Below are 26,067 nucleotides of genomic sequence, written 5' to 3'. Positions count from 1 at the left end.
TCAAATAATTACTTTAGGAAGAATACGCACCTTTCATACAGCTACAAAGGATCGGCTAGCGAAATGGAATCTTATTAGGTCAGACTTATGTGAATCTTGCCAGGTTAAAGAGGACCTTTTCCATATACTCTTCGATTGCTCTAAACTGTCGTCTGTAAGGAGGAAGTACCCCATACTCAGTAACAAATGTTTACTATACGACATCCTAAAAAATAAAAGATGTGATGAATACGCTCAGATTGCCGGCTTTTTGGAGGAGACCAGAGTAAATGTTTGAATACGTTAAAATCGCGAGCATTTGACACAATTTAAATAAAAATCTGCACTGATTCAACAATAGAAAGACTACTAGACCTGTTCAGAATATTTTTGAACAATTCTTGCGAAGAAAACCAATTTTTGTTTCGCGTCGTAAACTGTCATTTTAAATAACATCACTTGACACCTTGGCAAAATATGGATCAACAGGTCTGTGCCAAAATTAGAAGAAGAAAAAAAAAGTACAGGGACGGATACACTTCTAAATCAACAGAGCCGCCATTACCGTGCGCGAAAAGCTGGATAATACTTTTTAATCTGGAAAATTCCGAATAAGCGAGATCCGGACTAACGAGTCGTCGGATTAGCGAGGTCCGGATAAGCGGGGGGGATACTGTATTTGATTACATTTTTTCGAGGCAAACATTCCAGAACATCCGAATTAGTCAAATATCATGATGCATATGTGCACAATCAACTATCATAACAAAAAGCACGCATATTTCAAAAGCTAGCTAACAAAGCTGAAAGCTAAAAGCTGAAAGCTAAACTAAGCTAAAGCTAAGCAAAGCTAAGCTAAAGCTAAGCTAAAAGCTGGCTAAAGCTAAGAAATAGCTAAAGCTAATGCTAAAGCTAAACTAAAAAGCTGAAGCTAGCTAAGCTAAAGCTAAGCTAAAACTAAAGCTAAAGCTAGCTAAAAGCTAAAGCTAAAGCTAAAAACTAAAGCTAAAGCTGGAGCCCCAAGGCTAAAGCTGGTAAGCTGGGAGCTACAGGGCTAAGGGGTGGTGGGGCTGGTGGGGCGAGGCTAAAGGGGGCTGAGGCTGGGAGCTAAGTGAGGCTGGGCTGGGAGCTGGTGGGCCCAGAACTGAGGTGGGGGCTGAGGGGTGGGGCTGGGGAGGCTGAGACAGGGGCTGAGCTGGGGGAACAGGAACTGGGGCTGGAGGAACAGGAGCTGAGACAGAGACAGGGGCTGGTGGGTGAGAGCAGAACAGGAACAGGGTGGGGTGGAACAGTGGGGCTGAGGTGGAACAGGAACAGAACAGGAACAGCTGGGGTGGGGCACAGGGGTGAACAGGAACAGAGGTTTTGAACAGGTGGTGGGGTGGGAACAGAACAGGTGGTGGAGTGGGAACAGGGGGCTGGAACAGGGGGTGGGAACAGGGGTGGAACAGGGGGTGGGAGTGAGGAGTGAGGCTGGGAACAGGAACAGGTGGGGCTGGTGGGGCTGGTGGGGGCTGGGAACTGAACAGAACAGGGACATGGGGTGGGTGGAAGTGGGAATGGGGTGGGTGGAGCTGGGGTGGCTGGGGCTGGTGGGAACAGGGGTGGAACAGTGGGTGGAGGTGGGGTGGGGGAACTGTGGGGGGGCAGGTGGGGGCTGAACAGAACAGGTGGGAGTGGGTGGAACAGACTGGAACAGGGGTGGAACAGGCTGGAACGAGGAACAGACAGGGGGCTGGGGGCTGGAGGCTGGTCAACAGGGCAGAGTGGGGCTGGGGCTGAGGCTGAGCTGAGGTAGAGGCTGGGCTGAGTGAGGTGGGGCTAGGGCTGAGGCTGAGGCTGGGGCTGAGGGATGACATTTCAGGGGTGGTGAGGTGGGGGGGTGCAGGAACAGGCTGGGGTGAGGCTGAACAGAGGCTGAGGCTGGGGCTGGTGGGGCTGGGGGTGAGGGTGGGGGGCTGGGAGTGAGGTGGTGGGGAGTGCAGCTGAGGTGGGGAACTGGGGCCTGGTGGGAGATGGAGAACAGGGGCTGTGAACAGGAGGCTGGGGCAGGGGGCTGGGAGACAGGGGCTGGAGATGGGGAACAGGGCAGGAACAGGTGGAAGCTGGAGTGGGGATCTGGTGAGCTGGGGTGGGGAGTGGGAACTCAGGAGGTGGGTGAAGGGGCTGGAGTGGTGGGAACAGGGTGGGTGGAGGCTGAGTGAACAGGGCTGGGAACAGGGGCAGGGGCTGGGCAGGAACTGGAACAGGGCTGGAGCTGGGGAACAGGGGTACAGTGAGACTGGAGCTGGGGTGCACAGAGTGGGCCTGAGGCTGGGGAACAGTGGAACAGCAGCTGGGGAACAGGGGGCTGGTGGGGCTGGGCTGGGGCTGGGAACAGGAGCTGGTGCAGTGGGGTGGAATTTCAGGGAACAGAGTGGAACAGGGTGGTGCAGGTGGTGGAGCTGAGTGGAGGCAGGAGTGGTGGAACAGGTGGGGCTGAGGCTGGGGTGGTGAGGCTGAGGCTGGGGCTGGAACAGTGAGGTGGTGGGAGCTGAGGTGAGGTGGTGGGGTGGGTTTGGAGTGGACTGGGGGCTGGGCTGGAGGGGCTGAGATGTGGGAGGCTGGAGGTGCAGGCTGGGGGAACAGGGAACAGGGGGTGGGTGGTGGGGCTGGGAGTGGGAGTACAGGTGGTGGGGTGGAACAAAGTGAACTGGGGTCAGATTTGGGTGAACAGGGGCTGGGAACAGGTGAACAGGTGGAGGTGGGGTGGGGCCTGGAACTGGGGTGGGTGGGAACTGAGACCTGAGGGCAGGTGGGGTGGGTGGTGGGCTGGGGCTGGGGAACAGGAACAGACAGGGGTGGGAACAGGGTGGGAACAGGGCACAGGGCTGGTGGGAACAGGGGGTGGAACAGATGGGAACAGGAACAGATGGGGAATTGGGCAGGGTGGGCTGGTGGGGCTGGGGCCTGAGACAGGACGGGGTGGGAACAGGGAACAGAACAGACAGGGCTGGGTGGGGTGCAGGGCAGGGCTGAAGACAGGTGGGGAACTGGGTGGGTGGGGAGTGGTGGGAGCTGGAATTCAGGTGGGGTGGTGGGGCTGGTGGGGGTGGGGGCCTCAGGGCTGGGAACAGAGTGGGCTGGGGCTGGGGCTGGTAAGGCTGAGGCTGGGGGCTGAAACAGGTGGAACAGAACAGCTGAGGATGCTGGAGAGCTGGGAGGCTGAGGCTGGGAGGCTGAAATTCATTTGGGTGAGGCTGGGGCTGAGGCTGAGGCTGAGGCTGAGTGGGGTGGGCTGGGGGTGGAAGTGGGAGTGGGAATTTCAGGGGTGGGAGCTGGGGTGGAGTGGAGCTGGGGAGCTGAGGCTGGGGCTGAGAACAGGGAGCTGGAGACAGGGCTGAGTGGGGCTGGGTGGAACAGGGGCTGAGGCTGGAGTGGGAACAGGTGGGAACAGGCTGGGAGGCTGGGGTGGGGCTGAGACAGGAACTGGGGTACCAGGGTGACAGGGTGGGTGGAACAGAGAGGAGTGGGGAACAGGTGGGAACAGGGCTGGGGGGAACAGGGTGACGAGACAGGGCTGGAATTTCAGGGAGCTGGTGGGGGTGGGGCTGGTGGGGTGGAGCTGGGGTGGGTGGGCTGGGCTGGGGGCTGGGTGAGGATCTGAGCAGGGGCTGGAGCTGGGTGGAACAGGGGTGGTGGGGTACAGGGTGGGGGAACAGTGGTGGGGAGGTGAACAGGGTCTGGGCTGGGGAGTGAGACAGAGGTGGAACAGGGGTGGGAACAGGTGGGGGCTGGGAACTGGGGCAGGAACAGGGGAACAGGCTGGGAGCAGGACAGTGGGGTGGTGGGGTAAAAGCTAAGGCTGGGGAGCTAAGCGGGCTGGGTGGGGCTAAGGGAACAGGTGGGGCTCAGAGTCTTCAGCTGCTAAAGCTTGGCCAAAAGCTAAGCTAAAGCTAAGCTAAAGCTTAAGCTAAGCTAAAGCTAATGGCCCAAGCCCCTAAGCTTAAAGCTAAGCTCGCCTAAAGCTAGCTAAAAGCTAAGCTAATAAGCTAAGCTAAGCTTAAAGCTAAAGCTAAAGCTAAGCTAAAGCTAAGCTAAAAGCTTCAAGCTAAAAGCCCCTAACGCTAAAGCTAAGCTAAAGCTTCTTCGCTAAACTTCTTTAAAAGCTAAGCTAGCTAAAAGCTGGCTAAAGCACAAAGCTAGCTAATAGCTTCTTCAACTAAGCTAAGCTAGCTAAGCTAAGCAAAGCTTCTAAGCTTCAAGCCTAAGCAAAGCTTAAGCTAAGCTTAAGCTAAGCTAGCTAAAGCTAAGCTAAAGCTTGGCTAAAGCAACCAAATGCTAATGGTTAACAATACACCTAGGTAAGAAAGTTAGAGCATTCGTTATTTTCAGACAGTCAGCTATATTACTGCATATTTTCATCACTAGATTGAATATTTTATTTTTTCATATATCATTTTTTGCCTCCATTATTTCGGTAACTATAGGCGAAAGCAAGCTTTATTTTCGATATGAGGATGTTTTGAACAATCTGTATACAAATAGATGTCAAAAGACATCTAGTGGAAAATAAGTGAACTAATATTTTTCTTCGCTAGAAATTTTAGTTTTTTCTTTCTCTTCAGTATATCGGAATACGGTATGAAAAGAAGAAATTTTTGGAAAGAGAAAGAAAATTTATAAATCTCTAATTGTAAAGAAATTTTTCATTTTTTTCTTGAACCACCGGAATTCGGCTGCAGGAATTGCAGAAAAAAAATTGTGGATTTGATTTCAGTGTAGTTTGCCGCTCAAAGTAGGCGATTCATTTTCACACAACATCCACCATTACGCATGTTTGTCTCAGGTACCTACCCCCATGTAGAATGTACCTCAGATTGATAACAGCTGATTTGAAGCTTTCTCATAAAACAGAGATGACCTTGCACTACAATATCGGTTGGGACAAGTCTGTTCTAAATATTCGACAAAATTGGAAAAAGATCCGTTGCGCTAATTATTTTATTTGCTAAAAAGAACCTGAGAAAACGCAAAGATTATGGATCACTGTATTTGAATGAGTCATGATTCATAACTTATGACCTACTTGTGATTTAATTTTGCGTCAAACGTGATGCTCATAAATGTCAGTGGTACAGCGCTTACCTACTTTAAATCGCTTGATTAAAATATGTTTTTTGTGTGGGAATGGAATCCCTTCGGGAAATAAATATCTTTACCCTTCTTGACAATTAACGCTTTCTCATTGCCAATCATAATGATGTCTTGTAAAATGCTTGGTATCAAGGCTAGTGAACATTTTTTTTTCTTCCAGAAGTAGATATTACATACTTATTATTTGCCTGCGCTTCTTCGTTCCGTGACTCATGCATATCTTGCTTTTGTAAGCCAGCCGAAGAACGTTATTCTTGTTTCTGTGCCTCGCCCTTCCACGTTAAAGAACAATCAAATCCACCTTCCCAAGCTCATGGCAAGCGCCATTCAAAATAATGGTGTCGATCGTTTGCCAAGCAAATAAAATTCAAAAGACCATCCGTCTCCATCGAAAAAGTACCAATTGTTCGGCGCGGCGACTCATTCAAACAAATTGAGTGGGAGGCAGCCAGCAGTGGAATGTTATGCTCAATTTTCCTGGCTGTCTCGCTCCATGAACGGCAATGGTGGATGGTGGTGGATGTTCATTTTGAGCGCCTTGTTTCCCTTCTGATGGTGATCGCACATTGCGTGATGCACTGGCGGCCGCCGCTTCGCTGACCACGTGCTACTCCATTCCACTGTTGCATTTATTGTTGTTTTGTTTGCTCACTGGGAAGTGGGGAAGGGAAAACGAGTCCTCCGTAGAATGAGACAGAACGATATTAAGGATTCCCGCCACGGGTGAAGTGGGTTTCCATAAAGTCCGGCGAGCTCAGTAGCAGTTTACACCTGACCACGTGCACTTGTGTTTTGAATTTAGTCTCTTGCGTTTTCCACTTCATGTGGATGGGAACGACAGAGGATTTGGAAGAGGAAATGCAACTGCAGTGAGTGAAATCACGATTGTTCAAAAATTCATTACAACGCCATTATTTCGAATGGAGCGTGTCACACGGTACGGCAGGATGGATGTGTAACCGAAGAGCATATCTACATGTGCTCCAATGAACTTTTACGTGAATAAAACCATCCATACTCAAAAATGCAATTTCAATACGACAGGGAAGTAGTTTACCAACAAACTAACAGTTCCGGTACATCGCATTAGTGTGAACAAGCAGAAGTCTTCACGAACATACTGCCGGTGCCACCTCAGTGCCACTCGCTCGGTGTCGGTGGAACCCAAACAGTGGAAAGAAAGTGAAATCAATGCACTTGGCTACCAGCTTGCAGTTTGTATTTGGCGCAAAATTTTCGAGGCACGAAAGAAACTTTGCGCGTCGGCATTAGGGTAGGTAGATCAATTATGACTTTGAATGTTTGGAATCTTAGTTAGGAAAATCATGAGGATTTGACCAGCGAAAGCATATTGTGTCGTGTGCGGTGGTTCTATTAAAATGCATTCCTGTGCATTTAGCTTTGATCAAAATTAATATAAGACATTGTTGGCAAATAGGATGATAGGACTATCCTGGGTGTTTATGTCTGGAATTGTCTTTCAGTCACTCAATTTTTGGGTCATAACTTTTTCTTATTTTTCTTTTTATTGGCAGTACATCCCCTACTGGGAAATTGCCGCCTCGCAGCTAAGTGTTAATCACAGTTTTTAACTTTGAGGTTTCTAGGACAAGTAACCATTTTTGCATTGGTATATCATGACGCTAAAACGATGGTACTGTAATGCCCAGGGAAGTCGAGATAATTTCCACCCCGAAAATTCCCTAGACCGGATCGGAAATCGAGCCCAGCCACACTCAGCATAATTTTGCTTTGTAGTTGAGCATCTACCCGCTAGGCTAAGGTAGGCTTTATCATTAACCTTCAATTAACATTGAGTTGTATAACGTGCCATACTAGTCAAACAAGAAAACAAGATAATCGCAGTGGTAAATTAGAGATTTTCATTTAAATGTTTGCACATCAGATGCATCACAAGTTATTCCTTTCATTACGAAACGAGTTATCGCTGCTAAAAAGTTGTATTGTACCTAGACAATTACTCACATGTTCAGGAATGAATTTACAGTAAACTATATTTGCATGTTTAGAACATTTGAGCTTAATTGTTAGCTTTGAATTTAATTAACTTAAGAAAAGCAGCTTTTGTCTTAGTTGTATAGATTTTTTTTATCGAACAAGTGGCGCGAAGAACAACATGGTATCGTCGCTTTCGCGGCGTCGGTCAACCGGGTGGGTTCCGAGCCCGAGGACGGAAAGGGGTCTTCGTCAATATAGGCACTATAGGTTCCATAGACGAGCGCAGGCACGGTTGGGTTATTTCGATTAAGTGTGTTTTCCCCTTTTTCACAGTGTACCACGCGAATTTGACGTCACACGCTGCGTTGCTTGGGTTGCAATAGTGACGTCATGCTCATTTGGCTACACTAACTGACAGTTCGTTTGGCTACACTCGCCTTCGCCTCAGCTCGTCTATTGAACCTATAGTGTCTATACTCGTCAATGCTGGGGCAGGCGTAGGCACCGCGTCGGCAAGTCCCTCTGTGTGTTGGCGAATAGACCCTATCGCAGAGAGGTTAATTTGGGGTGCACGCGGCATAATCATTCGTGATACCAGTCTTGCAGAGGGAAGCAGGCGCGAAGTCGACCCTTCCCACCTTCCGAGGACATAGGGCGTGGTAAGGCCACCTGGAAAGCCGGCAATGCGCTGGCACGATACCATGGTGTTCTTCTAAAAAAGCGAGTCACGATGTTCGATGCTGCAAGGACCGGCAGCTAACCACGAGGGTACGTTGTGCACTGGCCCCCCTTTGAAGCATTACTTTCTGGTTGTACCGAAGGGACGATGGGCTTGGCGGCAATGGAAACGGTTTAGCGGGTCGGGATGTAGTCCTGCCTCCCTCGTTTGCTGTTGGAGGTGGTCCCTAACTCCGCACTTCCTGGACAACTCAGGATGTCTGCTGAGCAGATTCCCCCTCCATTGCTTAGGAAGAAAAAAAAATTAAAAAAAAACACACACACATACACACGGACAGACAGACATTTGTTCAGCTCAACGAGCTGAGTCGATTGGTATATAACATCATGGGTCTCCAAAACTTCTATAACAACTTTAAAGGCACTTGTCCTAAGACGAGTTTATACCACTCGTGGTATAAACTCGTCTTAGGACAAGTGAAGACATTCCACTAAAAAGCTCAAAATAATTTTCTTAACTTTAAAGGCAAAAAATATTATATTGCTGAAAAACTCATGAGGCAAATCACTTTTCAGCTGGGAGCTCTTAAGGAACAACGCACCAAGCGTCGGTTGATCAACATGTTGGTATAGGCCACCTTAAGGTAGCCTCACACCTCGGGAATTTGGTTCGCGGATTTTGTCCCCATTCATTTTTACATATGCGATGTTTTCGAAATTTGGGCACGGAAAATCAAAATCCCGGCCCCATTTAAAATGCACGGGGACCAAAATCCGGCGGAAATTTTTCCCGAGGTGTAAAGGTAGCCTCACACCTCGGGAATTTGGTTCGCGGAATTTTCCCCCATATATATACGGTTTCAGAAATATATGGTATTCAAGCATCTTCTATGAAAATTTCAATATTTTTGGGTATCGAGATGTATTGCAATTTAATTTTTGGTCCCAGAAGGCTATAATTCCACTTAAAAAGCGGCAATTTTTTTACAGGAGTCTCGGAGACCTTTAGTATTATGTACCAATCGACTGAAAAACTGCGCAAATATCTGTCTGTGTGTGCATTTGTATCTATGTGCGCAACACTATACTTTTCATATACCTAGAAGGACTTGAACGATTCAAGTGCAACTGGTTTTATTTAGCCCGGTGACATCCCTATCTCACACAATAGGTTTGTTTTGTAGCCAATATTGCGCGATCGTACCCACTGACAGATATGTATCCTAATAAGAATCAAAGGTGAAGTTTGTATTAACAAAACACATACTATCATGAATTTTACACTGAAATGTTGGCTACAAAACCATGGCGTCGTGTCACCGACCTGGTTTGTCTCCAATTTCGTTTATTTGGTAGGCTCAGGCGTGTATAACACTTTACGGAGCCATGGTTCTTTGTGATATATACAATCAATATCATTTTATTGTACAGTTAGTAAGAGAGGGATAGAAGCCAGCGTACTCGTGGTGACTCGAGGTTAGTTTACAATGTTAAAGGATGGACGGGGCTTAGGATTTGGGATCAGGAAATTTCAACTTCTCATCCGGGCATTTGGGGTCAGAGTCGATGTGGCGTGTCGTCGTGCTCGAGGAATGGTTCGACTGGGAGCATCTTCCGGATGGCCAGAGCTACTGAGCTCTACGGAACAGAAAGGCAGAGACTTAAAAAAAAACTTTGATGAAAGAGAAAAAAAATAACAAAATATTAGATTTTGATGTCAGAAGAACAAAGAAAACCATAAATGGCCTGTATATAGACAACATCACGATCTCCCAAAACTCCTCGAACTTCCCTGAAGGGTTGTTTACCTCGGGACACAAGGGTATCCAATAATTGCTCTCTGGAGGCGTCATTTTCCGAGCAGAACCAAGACCTGGTTTTATTCGACACTGAAACGTTCCAAATCGGAAACTGTTGTTATTATTTGTCAACAAAGCGTTTTGAGTAATATTTATAGCTTTCGATGAACAAATACATGCATTAATGCTGTCCAATGACCAGCTCTAAGTAGCTCGAAGTTATTCCCGTCCCTCTCATGTCCATTTGTTGACAAAAAAGAACGAGCAGGACGGGAACAACTTTGAGCTACTTCGAGCTGCTCATTGGACAGCACTATTGTTTACATTCACACATTGAATGATCATAGTCGTGGCACAAGTCAACTCTCATAATGAATCGCCAACTTTAAGCGTGCTTACAGCGGCACACTAGGCGTTAACTTTCTGATATCAGTATGGTGAAAGGCATCTAAAGTTCGATTTCTCAAAATTAAGCAGCTTCATCGAAAAAATACTTGGTGGGTGTAGTAGCGGACACCTTCCTACATAACCGGTGCCAAATAGTTTTTTATGAAAAGTTTCTAATGTTCTAATTTTGAGCTTCTTAAGGTGGCGGAACGTTAAGGTGTTACTCCAGGAATTTCTCCGGAAGTTCCTTCCGGAATTTATCCGGAAGTTCCACTGTGAATTCCTCCGGTTTTTGGTAGCATAGGAGCAGAAGACTTATGGCTCTACATTTCAACTTTTCAACTCAGTATTCTACAGTCGCCTCTCCACATCTCGATATTGAAGGGACCATCGAGATAGGGAAAGATTGAGGAATGTAAGGAAAATTTAAATGGGAACTAGATCAAAAAAGCTAGTTGCTATGTAAAACAACAACAAAGCAAATGTCGTTTCCTGTTTCCTGTTCTAGTAGCCTAAAATTTCAAACATATCGACATTAAGAGAGCAAATCCTGAACAAAATATGATCAGAACCCATCAAGATAGAGATATCGAGATAGGGAGGTTATCGAGATATAGAAAGCCCAAATGCATGTAGATTGAAGGGACTTAGGAAACCATCAACATATGGAGAGATATCGAGATATAGAACATCGAGATGTAGAGAGTCGTCTGTATTAGCATTTCCTCAGTTATTAATTGAAAGCTTCCTATGCCCACCATTACGCAGCACAGTTCGATCATGTCCATTCTCTCAAATCGCTGCATTGTGCATTAATTCGAAGCATACTCGACTATGGAGTACAAATCTGGGCTCTGTATCATTCCGCTCACATCGACCGCATTGGGAGAATACAGAGCGCTTCATCAACTACACCTTGCGCCGCTTACCATGGAACGAACCAACCACCTAGGACACGCTACGGGACTTCCACTTAAGGCTAATACGCTGCTGAAAAGTACTGTGCAAATAGATAGGATACGGAATGCTCACGGAATGATTCCGCTCTGAAATTCCGTGAGCAGTACGGAGCTGACAAGTAGAGAAAATTTCGTAACGCTAATTAACGCTTGCTGGGTAAAGTAAATGAAGCTGTCACTTTTCCTTATGGAAAAATATTCCGTCATTATTCCGTACGGAAAAGTGACAATTCTCCCATACTGAATCAGCTGTCAAATTTACCGTGGTAATTTGATCAAATTTTCCGTAAACCCATTCCGTAAGAGCAGCGTACTAGGCTTAAGGCTGAAAACTCCTAAGGTTGAACACGAAAGAGTGAAAAGGTAAAAATCTTCTTCTTCTTATTGGCATCACATCCCCACACTGGGACAGAGCCGCCTCGCAGCTTAGTGTTCATTAAGCACTTCCACAGTTATTAACTGCGAGGTTTCTAAGCCAAGTTACCATTTTTGCATTCGTATATCATGAGGCTAGCACGATGATACTTTCATGCCCAGGGAAGTTGAGATAATTTCCAATCCGAAAATTGCCTAGACTGGCACCGGGAATCGAACCCATCCACCCTCAGCATGGCGTTGCTTTGTAGCCGCGCATCTTACCGCAGATACCGATACCGATTTCAATTTATGAATTCACATTTGACGTCAAAAAGGGCACTGATAAGTACTGCAGAGGGAAACTTTCGGGATAACACCTTGAAATAATATCTAAGTCGGTTGACGTCCAGAACAGGAATGACACCAGTTCATTACTGCTGGCTTATATTTCAACTCAAATTGCATACATATACATTTGTATATTTATATACTGACGCTACATTAATAGCTTGTCAAATGACATATACATTACACACTAAATAATAATGAAGAAGCAAAAGTGATAATTCAGCACACTGTATGTAATTCATCAGTCTATTTCAGAACGTATCTCATATCGAGACACAACAGGCACGACTTGCGACTTTTTGTTGTCTTTCAATTTTTATATGGAATTTTTATTTTTTAGTCTGTACAGCACAAGAAATTTGGTGGTAGCATAGAAAGGAACAAGACTTCATTATGATATAGAAATGCTAATTTCATCTTCCAAACTTAGACGTACATGTTCATGATAGAATTAAAGGCGAAAGTATAGAATTGTTAGTTCCGTTAGGATACGGCCGGCATGAAGAATGTTTTTGCCTTTCTCGTATACTAAGTATACGGTAAAGGCTATATGATCGCTCCAAAAACAAACTTTTTATAGAAGGCCCGGAGACCCATAGTGTTATATACCAATCGACTCAGTGCGAGGAATCGAGGGGGTGTGTGTGTTTGTGTGTGTGTGTGTGTGTGTGTGTGTGTGTGTGTGTGTGTGTGTGTGTGTGTGTGTGTGTGTGTGTGTGTGTGTGTGTGTGTGTGTGTGTGTGTGTGTGTGTGTGTGTGTGTGTGTGTGTGTGTGTGTGTGTGTGTGTGCGCAAAACTACTCAAAAAATGTCACTCATTTTTCGGGCACTTATCCTCAACCGATTTGCTCGCAACAAGTTGCATTCGATGCAGAATCCTGTCCCATTGTTTCCTATTTGAAATTGGTCAGATCGGACTATGGGATCAGAAGTTATGGCCAAAATACAAATTCATACGAAAAAATCGCGTAAAAAATGTCACTCATTTTTCGGGAACTTATTCTCAACCGATTTGCTCGCAACAAGTTGCATTCAATGCAGAATCCTGTCCCATTGTTTCCTATTTGAAATTGGCCAGATCGAACTATGGGATCAGAAGTTATGGCCAAAATACAAATTCATACGAAAAAATCGCGTAAAAAATGTCACTCATTTTTCGGGAACTTATTCTCAACCGATTTGCTCGCAACAAATTGCATTCAATGCAGAATCCTGTCCCATTATTTCCTATTTGAAATTGGCCAGAGCGAACTATGGGATCAGAAGTTATGGCCAAAATACAAATTCATACGAAAAAATCGCGTAAAAAATGTCACTCATTTTCCGGGCACTTGGCCTCAACCGATTTGCTCGCAACAAATTGCATTCGACGCAGAATCCTGTCCCATTATTTCTTATTTGAAATTGGCCAGATCGAACTATGGGATCGAAAGTTATGGCCAAAATACAAATTCATACGAAAAAATCGCGTAAAAAATGTCACTCATTTTTCGGGAACTTATTCTCAATCGATTTGCTCGCAACAAGTTGCATTCGATGCAGAATCCTGTCCCATTGTTTCCTATTTGAAATTGGCCAGATCGGACTATGGGATCAGAAGTTTGGCCAAAATACAAATTCATACGAAAAAATCGCGTAAAAAATGTCACTCATTTTTCGGGAACTTATTCTCAACCGATTTGCTCGCAACAAATTGCATTCAATGCAGAATCCTGTCCCATTGTTTCCTATTTGAAATTGGCCAGATCGAACTATGGGATCAGAAGTTATGGCCAAAATACAAATTCATACGAAAAAATCGCGTAAAAAATTTCACTCATTTTTCGGGAACTTATCCTCAACCGATTTGCTCGCAACAAGTTGCATTCGACGCAGAACCCTGTTCCATTGCTTCCTATTTGAAATTGGTCAGATCGGACTATGGGATCAGAAGTTTGGCCAAAATACAAATTCATACGAAAAAATCGCGTAAAAAATTTCACTCATTTTTCGGGAACTTATCCTCAACCGATTTGCTCGCAACAAGTTGCATTCGACGCAGAACCCTGTTCCATTGCTTCCTATTTGAAATTGGTCAGATCGGACTATGGGATCAGAAGTTTGGCCAAAATACAAATTCATACGAAAAAATCGCGTAAAAAATGTCACTCATTTTTCGGGAATTTATTCTCAACCGATTTGCTCGCAACAAATTGCATTCAATGCAAAATCCTGTCCCATTATTTCCTATTTGAAATTGGTCAGATCGGACTATGGGATCAGAAGTTATGGCCAAAATACAAATTCATACGAAAAAATCGCGTAAAAAATGTCACTCATTTTCCGGGCACTTATTCTCAACCGATTTGCTCACAACAAGTTGCATTCGACGTAGAATCCTGTCCCGTTGTTTCCTATTTGAAATTGGTCAGATCGGACTATGGGATCAGAAGTTATGGCCAAAATACAAATTCATACGAAAAAATCGCGTAAAAAATTTCACTCATTTTTCGGGCACTTATCCTCAACCGATTTGCTCGCAACAAGTTGCATTCGACGCAGAACCCTGTTCCATTGCTTCCTATTTGAAATTGGTCAGATCGGACTATGGGATCAGAAGTTTGGCCAAAATACAAATTCATACGAAAAAATCGCGTAAAAAATTTCACTCATTTTTCGGGGACTTATCCTCAACCGATTTGCTCGCAACAAGTTGCATTCGACGCAGAACCCTGTTCCATTGCTTCCTATTTGAAATTGGCCAGATCGGACTGTGAGATCAGAAGTTATGGCCAAAATACAAATTCATACGAAAAAATCGCGTAAAAAATGTCACTCATTTTTCGGAAACTTATCCTCAACCGATTTGCTCGCAACAAGTTGCATTCGATGCAGAATCCTGTCCCATTGTTTCCTATTTGAAATTGGTCAGATCGAACTATGAGATCAAAAGTTATGGCCAAAATACAAATTCATACGAAAAAATCGCGTAAAAAATGTCACTCATTTTTCGGGCACTTATCCTTAATCGATTTGCTCACAACAAGTTGCATTCGACGTAGAATCCTGTCCCGTTGTTTCCTATTGAAAATTGGCCATATCGGACTATGGGATCGAAAATTATACCATTTTTTAATGAAAAAATCGCTAAAAAAAATGTCACTCATTTTTCAGGCACTTCCTCAACCGATTTGCTCGCATTTGCATTCGACGCAGAATGTCTCATATTTTCTTATTGAAAATTAGCCAGATCGGACTATGGGCTTAGATGTTATGGTCAAATTACTATTTATTGTGAAAAAGAGTTCAAAAAAGTCTAGCTCACTTTCTTAGCACTTATACTTCATCTATTCCCCAAGCAACACAATTTCAACAAATCTGGTTGCAGTAACCATATTGTGACTGAATCCGGTCATATATAAGTTACTGTGATTGATGTGCAATATGTGTGCTTCTCAGGTCGCTCGCAACAGATTGCATTCGACGCAGAATCTTGTCCCATTGTTTCCTATAGAAACTTGGCCGGATCGTACAATTGGGTCAAAAGTTATGGCGAAAATACTAATTTTAAAACTACTAAATAAAATGCCATTTTTGCTCTTATGCTCATCCGATGCATATAAACAAATATGAAAAATAAAACCAATCCACATATTGGAGTTATTTTAGATTTTTCCAAACCTTTTGAACGAACGAGAAAGGCACCATCACCGCTAGGTGGATTAATCTGGGTTTTTTTTATAGAAGTCGATTTGAAAGCGAGCGGAGGGCAATATTTGTGATCATATATATATATATATATATATATATATATATATATATATATATATATATATATATATATATATATCGCAAGACCTTCCTTCTGCCAAGTTCTCATATGGAAGAATATCAGTGTGGAAGCAGATATATCCCCACCCCCTAGAATCTAGGAAACAAAAAAAAAATTTGCGCCTAAACTATTAGTTTTAGATATATAGTGTCTTCGGGGAAAAAAGTCATATTTTTGAACGATTTTTCTCCATGTAGTGAAATTGGGGTGGTACCTATATTTCAGAAGTTCATAATATCAACTTTTTAATTTTTGGGTATAGAATTGTGCAATGTTTCACAAAGTTGTAGAGCATTTAATTTTGAGCAACTTTGCCGAATAAATAATTTTTCTATCACTTATGGTTCACAAGTTATGAGCTTTGATTCCGGCTCCGTAACGCTTCATGGCAAATGAGCCTTCCAAATAAATGACAGATTAAAAAAAAGTTATGAGCTTTTCAATAAATACGTTAGGGCGATCCCTGACGGTTTTCTTTGAATACATTTTTGTGTATTGATTTTCGAGGGATACTTTGTATGGGTTACCTTCTGAAATATAGGTACCACCCTAATTTCACTACATTGAAAAAATCGTCAAGAAATATGATTTTTTCCCCGAAGACTCTATATATAAAACTAATAGTTTTGGCGCAAATATTTTTGTCTTGCTAGATTCGACTCTGGGACCATTGTGCATTGGGCTGCCTGGTCTTGAGTGATGCGCGGTCGTACAAATGCCAACTTTATTTTATATATGTAAGATGTAATAATATGTATAGCTTACATTATCGGTTAGGAAAAGATGAATGTAAGTTATTCCTTGACTATGCCTGCAGTTCCAAGCTTGAAATCGGAAAACGTTCCCGGATACCTTGTCGGGTTAACATAAGTTTTGACAAAACTAACATTCTTTTAAGGACATTTTAGCATCAGATCCATTACTCCGTAGCCCATTTTAGAAACATTCGCAGATTGCGTTTATATTGGAACGTTCTCCCTAGTAGAATACTAACCCTAGCCATCGGCGGCGCGAAAGAAAAGTTCCAATTATCAAGGTGCCAAGTGCAAGATGAAGAGATGCGCGGGGAATGTAAAGCGATTGCATGAAGGTGCATGTTTCAATCATTCATTGGAAGTTCATCGTTTCGCTGTAACCTTCTGACATCATTTAAAGGAAATGTGTATTTCGATGGTGTGTGCAAAGCAGAGCAGATTCTGAAATTGAATAAACCCTAGTACCTAAATTGTAGTCAGTCTACTAGCAGCAACTCAGTTGGAGTGGAGAAAATGGGCACACGAGGGAATATTGCTTATTTTCGGAAAAGTTCACTTCACTGCAACGCTGGCTGACTTTTCGAAGTCAAGGCTGGTTTGTGTTCTTTTAGTTGATGAAACAAGTTTGAATTGCTGACTGTGAGTTAATATAAAACACGCACAAGCATGTAAGATCTAATAATTGTGTTTATAATTGACAGCGTCGCCCTTTAAGGTCACTCCCCGAGCAGGAGAAATTGGCTCAATAATACTTAATTCTGTTATTGATACCATACTGTTATGAACTAGCCCTGCATAAGAGGTAAAATACCAAAGGAATAATACCAAAAACTAATATGCACAATGCTTAAGCCATAACAAACTCAGTTATTACATTGAATTTCAATACCAAATGCATAACCAATTATTATTCGTTTGGTATTGAAATACTTAAGCATGGTATGCCTCAAGTATTCTGCATAGAAGTTTTTGGTATTATTTTTTGGTATTTTACCTCTTATGCAAGGCTAAATCATACCAATTTCTGTTATCGAGGTCGTCGCTCCTGCTCGGGTGGGATTCTTGTAAAAAAGACGCATGTTCGAAGCCTACACTGATCAGAACAAGAGAGCATCTCAATGTATGTATGCTATGTAAGTATGCTACTTCGTCTAAGCTAACACTACCGTCACAACATTGAACATAGATCACTATTCAAATTGCACTAAATTATGTATCAAACTTTAAATAATTTTCATAACAATATAGATGATTTTAATTTGTTACTTGAAACGATGGGAACGAAACACTTACGCATTTTACAGTGGAATGTTCGAGGAGTTAATGATCTACGAAAATTTGATGAAATTCTGATAGCAGTTGATAGTTTTTCGGTGCCAATTGACGTAATAATTCCTGTCAATTTGTCAAATAATAATGTTGTTTTGAAATATAAACACCGTTTGCAATCCTATTTGCTCAAACACTATTGTCACAAGACCAGCCAGTCAAAATATTTTAGACCATATTATGTGCAAAATATCCGATGCTCATCGTTTAAACAATCATACTATTTTTAACGATCTAAGTGATCACTGTTTAATAGTATCAGAATTCAAAATGCAGATTGGTACGCACAGAGTAGATCTATCAAAAAAAGTAACAAATCACGAAAAATTAGAGATGGAATTCAAACGTTATATCGACGAATGGGTATCGGACCCATTCAAGATGTGAATACATGTTTTCAAAATATAATATCTAAATACAATACAATATGGGAAGACTGTACAAAAACAGTTACAATGAATGTCAACATCAAAAACACACAATGTCCATGGATGAACCTGAATTTGTGGACATTAATCAAAATTAAGAATAACTACTTAAAAAACTCGGAGAGATCCAAACAATGTTCACGCCGCTGAACTTCTAAACATGTTTCAAAGAAGCTAGAGAATTGTAGTGGTCCGTAAATGGAACACAACCGTTGTCTTCGTCAGTACACTTCAAGTGAGTGATGTATTCCAAGTAGCCTACTCTGGTGATCTAGTCTACTACATCTCTCCTTTGTTTTAATAAAGTTTTAAATATAATTTGAGCATCGTTGTATATTATTGGTACATGCTAGATGCTAGAACTTTAAACTCCTAGAAATAAGACGCTTGACCTAATGATTGAAGTCAGTTTCAGAGGATGTCTAAAATGTTGATATTGATTTTAGAATATTATTAAAAAGACAAATAGGTATCATTAACGAATGTCATCACTGCGTTGTAAACGGTGGCTTTCCTTACAAGTAAGTAATTGCATGTATCATTGTAATTGGTTGTAAACTATTTTTTTTCTTGATGAAACCTAATCTCTCTTTCTCTCCTCGTTTATTTTATACTTCGCCATATGAATAAATAATCAATAATGGCATTTTACCATTCAACAAATTTTGGAAATAAAAAAAATTCTGCTACGAGAGACTATTTATTAATTCATAAGAAAAATCTTGATGATCAACTCTGTACACAAACCATTACACTAATCGATAGCTATCAGTGTTAATCATGTATTCATGTTAATCATAAATATTAATGTTAATCATGTATATTAAAATCCTTCCGCACGCGATGGCATATGAGCAAGTCAAACCACCTTCCTTTTGCCAGTGGAGATATATCAGCTTCCACACTGATATTCTTCCCTCCCCCTTCATACAGGAGCTTGGCAGAAGGAAGGTCGTGTGATATGTGCCATCACAAATATTGCCCTCCGCTCGCTTTCAAATCGACTTCTATAAAAACATTCTTCATGCCTGCCGTATCCTAACGGAACTATCAATTCTATACTTTCGCCTCTAATGCTATCATGAACATGTACGTCCAAGTTTGGAAGATGATATTAGCATTTCCATATCATGTATTCCTGTTGGCTAGGGAAGATCCATTAATTACGTAACGCAAAAATTGGGTTTTTTCAACCCCCCCCTCCCCCCTATGTCACACTTTTTGTATGAAGCGTCTGAAATTTTTGTATGGATCGTCACACTTCACCGAACCCCCCCTCCCCCCTCTAAGCGTGACGTAATTTGTGGACGTTCCCCTAGTTGGTCCACATCATCTTTTTTTTTCTTAATTTCTTTGCTCCTAATTTAAGCTGGAATTGTTTAATTTTTTTTTTTTTTTACAAAACCATTTTATATATGCTTTTACATAAACCAACTAACGTTCTTATTTACGTTCGTTTGAACATTTAAACAAACGTCAATTGCTGTATTTTTTCCGTATTCGCATTTTTTTTTTGTTATTTTTGAGTTAATTTAATTCATCTTCTTCATTATCCAATTATAGATTTTTGAATCACATTTGCCCATCACAAACTCGCTACAACAAAATTTATGACTTGTTGGGGAGGCACATTAATATGCCTAGATTGAATATTTAAATTTAATACACATTTTTGTTAGTGAAGTATTTTAAACGCGTTCAACTAATATAAATAATTTATGGCTTAACAGAGCTTTATGAACTTCTTAAATTTACCAATTTAAAACTTACCGGTTCCTTAAATGTATACGTCGATTTCAATCCTATTTCCATTTCGGAACATATAGAGCCAATAAGCTTCCTGACTAGTGTAGTGGAGATGCATTGTGTTCCAGCCAATAGTGTGGGATATCTATAGCTTGATAGTTACCTATTATATAGTCATCAACATTTTTAGTAGTACATGGGTCGCTCATGTAGTGCTAGTTTACTGCTAGAATAGAATAATATTTTAATTCGTGTGCGATCAACACAGGATTTTCAGACGTTTCAGTTTTTTTCTTAGCTGTAACCATGGTAGCAAATGAAAATTTTCTAACAAATTTGAAAATTCAATTTCAGGTGCCAAATGGGCTGAGAAACAAAGGTTCTCCTACATTTGGTCTTTTGACGGACTAGGGTTACACATGGTCCCTCTTCGTCTCCCTCTTCACTTGCGGACTAGAATTTAGTATTCTCTGCGCAACGTTACCAGGTATACGGACTGGATTACTCCCTTCGTTTTCCTGGGTTTTCTGCGGACTGGAATTCTACATTCCCTTCGCCTAGCTACCAGTTTTACGGACCAGAATGCTCTCATTCTCTTCGTTTTACTGGGTTTTATCTGCGGACTGGAATTCAGCATTCCCTGCGCACAACTACCAGGTATACGGACTAGAAAACGTCTTCTCTTCGTTATCCTGGATTTTTTTTTTATAATTCCACAACATGATAATCACTATTCTCTATTCCATTTTTTTTTAGTGATTCAGAATACAGACATAATTTTTAATAATCAGCTTTACCTTATCCATCGTTTTTTTTCAATATTTTTATATATGAAAGCCAACGTTTCGACTTCACTTTACTGTTCTTCAATTTGACTTGAAAATTGACAAGAATGAAAATTGATTTATCCTCGTCGCCAATGTAGTGGTCCGTAAATGGAACACAACCGTTGTCTTCGTCAGTACACTTCAAGTGAGTGATGTATTCCAAGTAGCCTACTCTGGTGATCTAGTCTACTACAGAGATAACAAAAAAGGAAGTTAAAAGGAAATATTACGAAGGGCTATTAAATAATACCACACACTCAAAAATATGGAAAAATATTAATACAATACTGGGTAAAACAAAATCTACACAAAAACTTACATTGTCAGTCAATGGTGATAGCACATCTGACAGCAAAATTATTTGCGAAACATTTAATGAATATTTTTCGTCAGTTGGACCAAAACTAGCAGAAAAGATCACTCCGACCAATGGGAATGCATCACGGCATATTGAACCAAATGCAAACTCAATTTTTCTACAACCTTCTTCAGCTAATGAAGTGATACCATTAATAAACAAAAATAATTAAACATAATGCCGTATCTTTCTCTAGAATTTTATCTGAATCTTTCAACCTTATGATTCAGAGCGGAATTTACCCGGATTGCCTCAAGATAGCTAAGGTCATTCCAATTTTCAAGTCAGGAGACTCCGCTATACCTGATAATTATAGGCCTGTATCGACACTTTCCGTTTTAAATAAAATATTAGAAAAAATGCTCATTAATCGTTTAGAGAATTTTCTAGACCGCTATAACATACTTTATAGTATGCAGTACGGTTTTCGTAATGGAAGTAGTACAACTGTTGCTACAACAGAACTAGTCGATAAAATTCTGGAGGATACAGATTCCAAAAAATATGTAGGAGCTTTGTCCTTAGATTTGAAAAAGGCATTCGACACTTTGAATCATGATATTTTATTGCGTAAGTTGGAGAACTACGGAATTAGAGGGGTGGCGAATAGTATAATACAGAGCTATTTAGAAAATAAAAATCAATTCGTGTCGTATGGTGGAGAAACAAGTTCCCTGATGCGTACAACCACGGGTGTGCCACAAGGGAGTAACATAGGCCCTTTAATTTTTCTCATATATGTTAACGATATAAATAAAATAGGACTAATTGGGACCCCGAGATTATTTGCGGATGATACGGCATTGTTCTATCCACATATCAGTCCGACTACGATTATTACATATATGAATGAAGACTTACGAATTCTTAATGACTATTTCCGTGATAATTTGCTTTCACTAAACATTGACAAAACTAAATACATGATGTTTCGCTCGCCTCGAAAGCTACTACCGAGTGTTCCTAATTTAGTGATGGGCTCAGTTATTATAGAAAGAGTCAATTCGTTTAAATACCTGGGTGTGTATCTAGACTCTACACTATCATGGGATCAACACATTACAAAAACAGCGGGAAAAGTTTCTTATTTGTGTGGAATATTGAAGAAGGTTAGTAGTTTTGTCCCTCGGAAAGCACTACTTATGTTTTATTACGCTCATATCCATTCTCAGCTAAACTACATGGTTATTGTTTGGGGCAGAGCTTGTAAATCCAAGTTAAAAAAACTCCAGACACTACAAAATCGTTGTATGAAAATTATTTTCAATTTACCTCCTCTTTTCTCTTCAGCTCGATTGTACACAGATTTCACACATAAAACATTACCAATTCAAGGGTTGTGTGAAGAGCAGACTTTACTCTTCATTCACAATTTGTTGCATAACCCAGCAAGTATCCACAATATGAGTCTAAATGTTATGCCAAGATTGCGTAATACACGACAAACCAATTTTTAAAGACCTCGTGCTTTTTCTAGTTTTGGCCAGAAACGGCTTACATTCATAGGTCCATCGAAGTATAATAATCTTCCTAGAGATATTCAAATATTAACGAATCGTTCCACTTTCAAAGCTAAAATCAAAAGTTTCCTCAAAACTCAAATACCCTAACTTACTAAATAATATAATTTTTCCATCAATGTTTTTTTTTATTATGTTACATAATCATCGTGTTTACCGTCATCGTAAAGTTAAAATATAATTTATAGTTAGAATTATTATTAGAATATTTGTTATAAAACCTGTGCTTCTTTAAAAGGATGCTTAATCCACTAGAAGCACATTATTAATGTTTGCTAGTATTCTCCTCATCAGTAGTTTATTTTTATTGTTTTGTTCTCAGCCATTTAATGTAGTATGTTTCTTTGAATTCTCGCTTAACTTTTCAAAAGGACCTAAGTAACATTTTTTTCATGAATTAATTTGAATACAGCAATCAATAGCTTTCATGTTGTTGTGTTGATTGCGCTATTCAAATTAATTCATGAAAAAATGTTACTTAGGTCCTTTTGAAAAGTTAAGCGAGAATTTTGTAATTATCGCGTTGTCTAAGGCTGAGAATTGAGTGTCCACTACCAGGGGGCTCCAATTTGAGCTTCTTGGTGTGGGGGAGAGCGGAGGGTCACAAAAAAGAAGAACTAAGTATAACTACAACTCAGCGTTATAAAAAGCGTTATGTGTCATCTATTACTTATCAACGGGGCATATGTAGTGTATATTCTGAAATCCTTCGCGGGCCGCAGGAAAAGGCTTCGAGGGCCGCACTTTGGGGATCACTGCCTTAGGGCGTAGCATTCCTCGTCTTCCTCGACCACCAGTTTGATGAGCATCATGTCCTCAAATACGCATGCTTCCTCGCGAGATGTAGTGCGGTATGCGCATTGAAAATGTTCTACTCACGTTCTTTCTTGTCAAACTGGCGAGCTAGTCGAAAACACAATCCAACGCGAATTAAATAATTCATTTATACTTATCGGCCGAACAAAGCAGAATAAAATATTTGGAATGATTGCGCAATCGTTCAACGTGTTCTTATCAGGGAATGTAAAATAACAACACTGCCAATGACAACAACATTGTCCTCTCTTACTCTAGTATTGCGCTTTTTGCACTTTATAAGAGTTCTGCGAGATTTTTTTTTCTCACAGTCATCTTTTTCTCACACTCAATACACTCAAAAAAGTTTGATTTTCCGTGTATAATATTTGTGTGTGAGTGCTCAATCTGAAAACAAATAGACGTCAAATCATGGCGGGAATCGATTTAGTGTACACGATTACATGTGACTAACGAGTAATGGGTTATAATTGGGTAAATTTCAGTAGCAAACATCGATCATCCCGAAATGAGAGTGAGTGTGAGAAAAAGAAGCGGGCAAATCACAATCTACACATAACTCTTCAAATTGGTGAAATCGGCAATAAATGTTGAGACAAACTCAACTCGCAATAAGCGTTTGTCCCAAACTGCAACAGAATAGGACAATGATCGCCTGCCGCGCATTTAGAGAAGTAGTCGGTTTTTGATGATGTTTTTGGTTAAATAAGTATCAGTTATCAATTTTAAGACATAAACTTAACGATCTGTTAACATGATTTGTGTTTTACTTCTGAAATATACAAGTTATCGCAGTTTGAAAAGTTCACAACAATTAGCAGCAACAACTACCTCTCCATGTTTGCTGCAAATAAAATGGAACCACAGACAAACAGACATAACACTCGTCAATTTTCCATCGTTCAATGATTTACTGGTCGATTCAAATAATCATTAGTTGGCTAATCGATCACTCGTGGCGCTCCCATCGGATTTGCTCGAGTCTGACGTTTGCTCACTACCGCCACCTGGTTCGTGATTTGCCCAACTAACTGAAATCAACAGATGTCGTTAGTGTTTGAATGACGATGAATTTGATGAGTGAATGTTTAATGTGTTATGTCTGTTTGTCTGTGATGGAACGCAACATTGTCTTTATCCTCTACAGATGAGGACAAAGAGTTATCGCTATTCTATTTTGTTGCTTGTTTTTTGCATTTTTCAGCGACAATTACATTCCTTGGTTCATATGATCAAAGTGCTATGTTTTATACAACCATTGTTGTACGAGAAATGTCAAAACGCCTAAAAATCACGCTCATTTTTATGCCAATTATATATTGTACCACTCATAAAAAATCTACTTCGCTCATTTTTGATCGCAACGAAAAATAAGCGCTAGATAATAAGAAAAACATAACTCTAAAAAGCTACTTTGATATTTTTGAAAATTTGGCCTTCACGTGGTGGATTCTGACGATGAATGCTTTGATAGTACGTGCTATTTGTACTGTGGATAAATTTTACAGATCTATGAGAGCATTGGAAAATGATCACGAAAGTTGTCATTTTGTTGCAAGGTACAAAATAATCAATTTACTTGCAACAATTTGCGTTCGACAGTCGTTCTCTAAATTATTTTCTAAATGCCAAAAGTGGAACCAATCAGTGCTTCTTTGACCTTTTCTAGTACACGAAAAATATATGTTTGCATAAAAATCTGTTTATTGAATGACATAAATAACAATTTTCCTGTAGAAACATATATTTATCATATATTTACCATCCACTTAACATTTACCATAATTATTGCTTGTGAGCATCTGTTGTTTCTCAGTGCAAGTAGGTAATTGATCTGACCACAACTAAGTAGCAGCTAAGGTTGGACGCTCCATGTGCCGTGATAGGAGAAAATTGTCGCAAATGGAAGAGTATGAGTTAGTTTTATATCCAAAGCAGATGTGCCATGAGAAAAAAATAGTACACATGTCGATAACACTTTGTGGTCCAGAAAGACGAAAAACCTCGCTATGGAGTGCGTTTTGACCATTTTTTTTACAAGAAGAACGTAAAGGAAAAATATGTTTAAAATGTGACGATTGGGTAAAATGCGTAACTCCATTTTCTTTCACGCATAACACGGGGGTCGCTTTTTACACGGTTCGATTTCGGGTATTTCTGGCCATCAAAACATTGAGTTGACCCCACGAATAAATCCACAAAAATCGAAGAAAAATCAGGTGCTATTTAAAAAAATGGGGGAATTTAGATAGACTCCATCCGCGTAAAAAGCAACACCAGTGTATTGTCTCAAAATCGAATGCGGCTGATGCCAATAACCATACAACAGAAATTACTGAAAAATCGTCTAATAAAGTTGCTTTTTCAGCCCTGTTACAAACTGGGCAAATTTCCAACCGCAAAATCTGTGACTAATAAAATGAAATCCGCGACTGCAAAAACAAAAACGCGACCAACATGAATATTGTTCAATTTACTCAAATACACATTGCAATGCGAAACTTCAATACATTTACGTTTAATCTGTCGACATTAACGACATATTGAGCAACTAAAAAAAAAAAAACAAATAATTTTTGCTGTACTATACACCATGGCATAGCTGTCGTATCAATCATTCATAGGTGGGGTAGGTGTACCAATCGTAGCCATAGTTAAGAGCAACATTTTTTAAAAATATAAATAAAAGGCATGTTGATGGTGTTGATATGTCAAACGAAAGATATTCCTCCCTGCTCCTTAGAACAAATGTGAAAACCGCAATAAAATTCGTGATGGTGGCCAATATTGCTTAATCCATAATAGGAATGCATGTACCAATTGTGGCACTATTCTTACTTTTGGTTCCTATTATGGCAAATCCAATTGTTTTTTGG

At 40.9% G+C, this 26,067-nt stretch overlaps 2 protein-coding genes across 4 annotated transcripts in view; one reads left to right on the top strand and one right to left on the bottom strand.

Annotated features, from left to right (window-relative positions):
• Positions 1 to 1,025: 1,025 nt before the first annotated feature.
• LOC134209821 (uncharacterized) overlaps positions 1,026 to 26,067 on the bottom strand; it is a 37,216-nt gene continuing 12,174 nt past the window's right edge. Inside the window, exon 2 of the mRNA XM_062685848.1 lies at positions 1,026 to 3,706. Coding sequence (XP_062541832.1) covers positions 1,026 to 3,706 — 2,681 coding nt within the window. The remainder of the gene's footprint in view (positions 3,707 to 26,067) is intronic.
• The window catches only part of LOC134212475 (arginine kinase Lit v 2.0101), a 122,563-nt gene continuing 102,395 nt past the window's right edge, over positions 5,900 to 26,067 (top strand). For all 3 annotated transcript variants that reach the window (XM_062690379.1, XM_062690378.1, XM_062690373.1), the window contains exon 1: positions 5,900 to 6,388. The gene's annotated coding sequence lies outside the window, so the exon portion shown is untranslated. The remainder of the gene's footprint in view (positions 6,389 to 26,067) is intronic.

The sequence above is a fragment of the Armigeres subalbatus genome, chromosome 2, assembly GCF_024139115.2.
Source record: "Armigeres subalbatus isolate Guangzhou_Male chromosome 2, GZ_Asu_2, whole genome shotgun sequence".
Classification (NCBI taxonomy): Eukaryota; Metazoa; Arthropoda; class Insecta; order Diptera; family Culicidae; genus Armigeres; species Armigeres subalbatus.
This window is presented reverse-complemented; position numbering and strand designations above follow the sequence as displayed.